At 50.7% G+C, this 2,238-nt stretch overlaps 1 protein-coding gene across 1 annotated transcript; it reads left to right on the forward strand.

Annotated features, from left to right (window-relative positions):
• Positions 1–328: 328 nt before the first annotated feature.
• Positions 329–1,523, forward strand: CCR1 (C-C motif chemokine receptor 1; the record flags this gene model as incomplete). The annotated part of the gene is made up of 1 exon (XM_082847544.1): positions 329–1,523. The coding sequence occupies one exon, from the start codon at positions 329–331 to the stop codon at positions 1,394–1,396; it is 1,068 nt and encodes a 355-aa protein (XP_082703670.1). The 3' UTR covers positions 1,397–1,523.
• Between the last annotated feature and the right edge of the window lie 715 nt (positions 1,524–2,238).

A 2,238-nucleotide genomic window follows, 5' to 3' on the forward strand; every position in this document is an offset into this window, starting at 1 on the left:
CACTGGTCATGAATACTGTGGTGAGGCCTCCCTTTGTCTGCGCTCTCCATCCACCGGACTTTTCCTTCACAACGCTCATTGCCAAAGCAATGAGTGATGTGTATACGCCTTGTTTATTAATGTGTTAGACGACCAGTTGCATGAGGGCAGAGAGGACCTGGGTCTCCCTTGCTCAGCAGGGCATGGTACACAGTAGGCACTCGGTAAACAGTTGTCAAGTGGTTAAAGACATATAATCACTGCCTTGTTCTTGTTACCCAGAACCCACTGCCTGTAATAGCAAAGTAAACACGGAAACCATTTCCCTTGACCTGTGGGAGAAGCCAGGATGGAAACTTCCACCGCCCCAAAGAACTATGACATGACCACAGGAGCCGACTATGGAGCCGCAACCCCGTGCCAGAAGGTACAGGAGAGGGCCTTTGGGGCCCAGCTGCTGCCCCCCGTGTACTCGGTGGTATTTGTCTTTGGCCTGATAGGCAACATCCTAGTGGTCCTGGTCCTCATGCAATACAAGAGGCTCAAAAGCATGACGAGCATCTACCTCCTCAACCTGGCCATGTCTGACCTGATCTTCCTCTTCACGCTGCCCTTCTGGATTGACTACAAGCTGAAGGATGACTGGGTTTTTGGTAATCACATGTGTAAGTTGCTCTCTGGGCTTTATTTCATGGGCTTGTACAGCGAGATCTTCTTCATCATCCTGCTGACCATCGACAGGTACCTGGCCATTGTCCATGCTGTGTTTGCCCTGCGGGCTCGGACCGTCACCTTTGGTATCATCACCAGCATTGTCATCTGGGTCCTGGCCGTCTTGGCTTCTGTCCCGGGCTTGTACTTTTCCAAGACCCAGGAGACGTCCACTCACTACACCTGCAGTCTTGATTTTCCTGATGAAAGCCTAAGGACGTGGAAGCAGTTCCAGGCTCTGAAACTGAACATCGTGGGGCTGGTGTTGCCTCTGTTGGTCATGGTCGTCTGCTACACAGGGATTATAAAGATTCTGCTCAGACGACCAAATGAGAAGAAGTCCAAAGCTGTGCGTCTGATTTTTGTCATCATGATCATCTTCTTTCTCTTTTGGACCCCGTACAATCTGACTGTGTTTGTTTCTGCTTTCCAAAACTCCCTGTTCACCCATGAGTGTGAGCAGAGCAAACAGCTGGACCTGGCCATACAAGTGACGGAGGTGATCGCCTACACCCACTGTTGCATCAACCCCGTGATCTACGTCTTTGTCAGTGAAAGGTTCCGCAAGTATCTACGGCAGTTGTTCCATCAGCTGTTTGCCGTTCGCCTGGCTAAATGGCTCCCCTTCCTCTCCACGAAGAGGCTAGAGAGGGTCAGCTCCACGTCCCCCTCCACCGGGGAGCATGAACTCTCTGCTGGGTTCTGACTCAGGCCCCTGGAGGCTGACCCAGGACCCAACAAGAGTGACCTGCCTGGCATGCCGGCTGGGGAGGAGGCAGCTTGGGTGTCCTGGCCAGATTATGATGCCTGACGCAGATGGAATGGTAGCCACGTGGGGTTGAGGGAGCTCCAGGTGCTCCAGACCAAATCACCTCTGGGGCTTGAGTTTTCTCTGTGAACTTCCCTTTGGTAGAAAGGAGATGAATAAATGAAACGGGACATTCCAGAAGACTGGGACAAAGGATGACCAAGAAGGGCTTGGTCCCAAACAGGAATTCAGATTTGTGAACATTAACATTTGTAAACCAAACCACTGAGCATCTGCCACCCTTGCCCCGTCACCAGTGAACTTGGAAATAGTGATCTCCACCACGGACTCCACTCTGAGCCGAGAGCCAGTCAGGAGCTGGTGGCTGCCTCCACCTACCCACCCCACTCCCACTGCAGGGTTTAGGCTCTTGGAAACCCTGAGGAACCTAGGACTCACGATGGAAGAACTTGACATCTGATGGGAAGTAGGATTGGGGAACTGCTTTTGGCAGTGGAACTAAGAAAGCCCTTGGATGGAATTTTTATATTCACTAAAATTGAACAATTCACACAGTGGGCTGGATACAGACGAAATGTATAAAATGCTGCGCTTCTTGAAATAGCCAGGGAGCGGAGGAAGTCATTACTTCCATTTAGCATCCCTTTCTTTCTGAATATTTTTCAGACTCTCCCTTCCCTGTAAGTTGAGGGATGTGGCAGTAAATTCTGACAGCTTTATTGCAGAAATTATTAACAGGCCAAAGGGGACCGGATTGCTTTTCTTCCTCTTGGTTCTCC

The sequence above is a fragment of the Leucopleurus acutus genome (assembly GCF_964270905.1).
Source record: "Leucopleurus acutus genome assembly, chromosome: 10".
NCBI classification, from domain to species: Eukaryota; Metazoa; Chordata; class Mammalia; order Artiodactyla; family Delphinidae; genus Leucopleurus; species Leucopleurus acutus.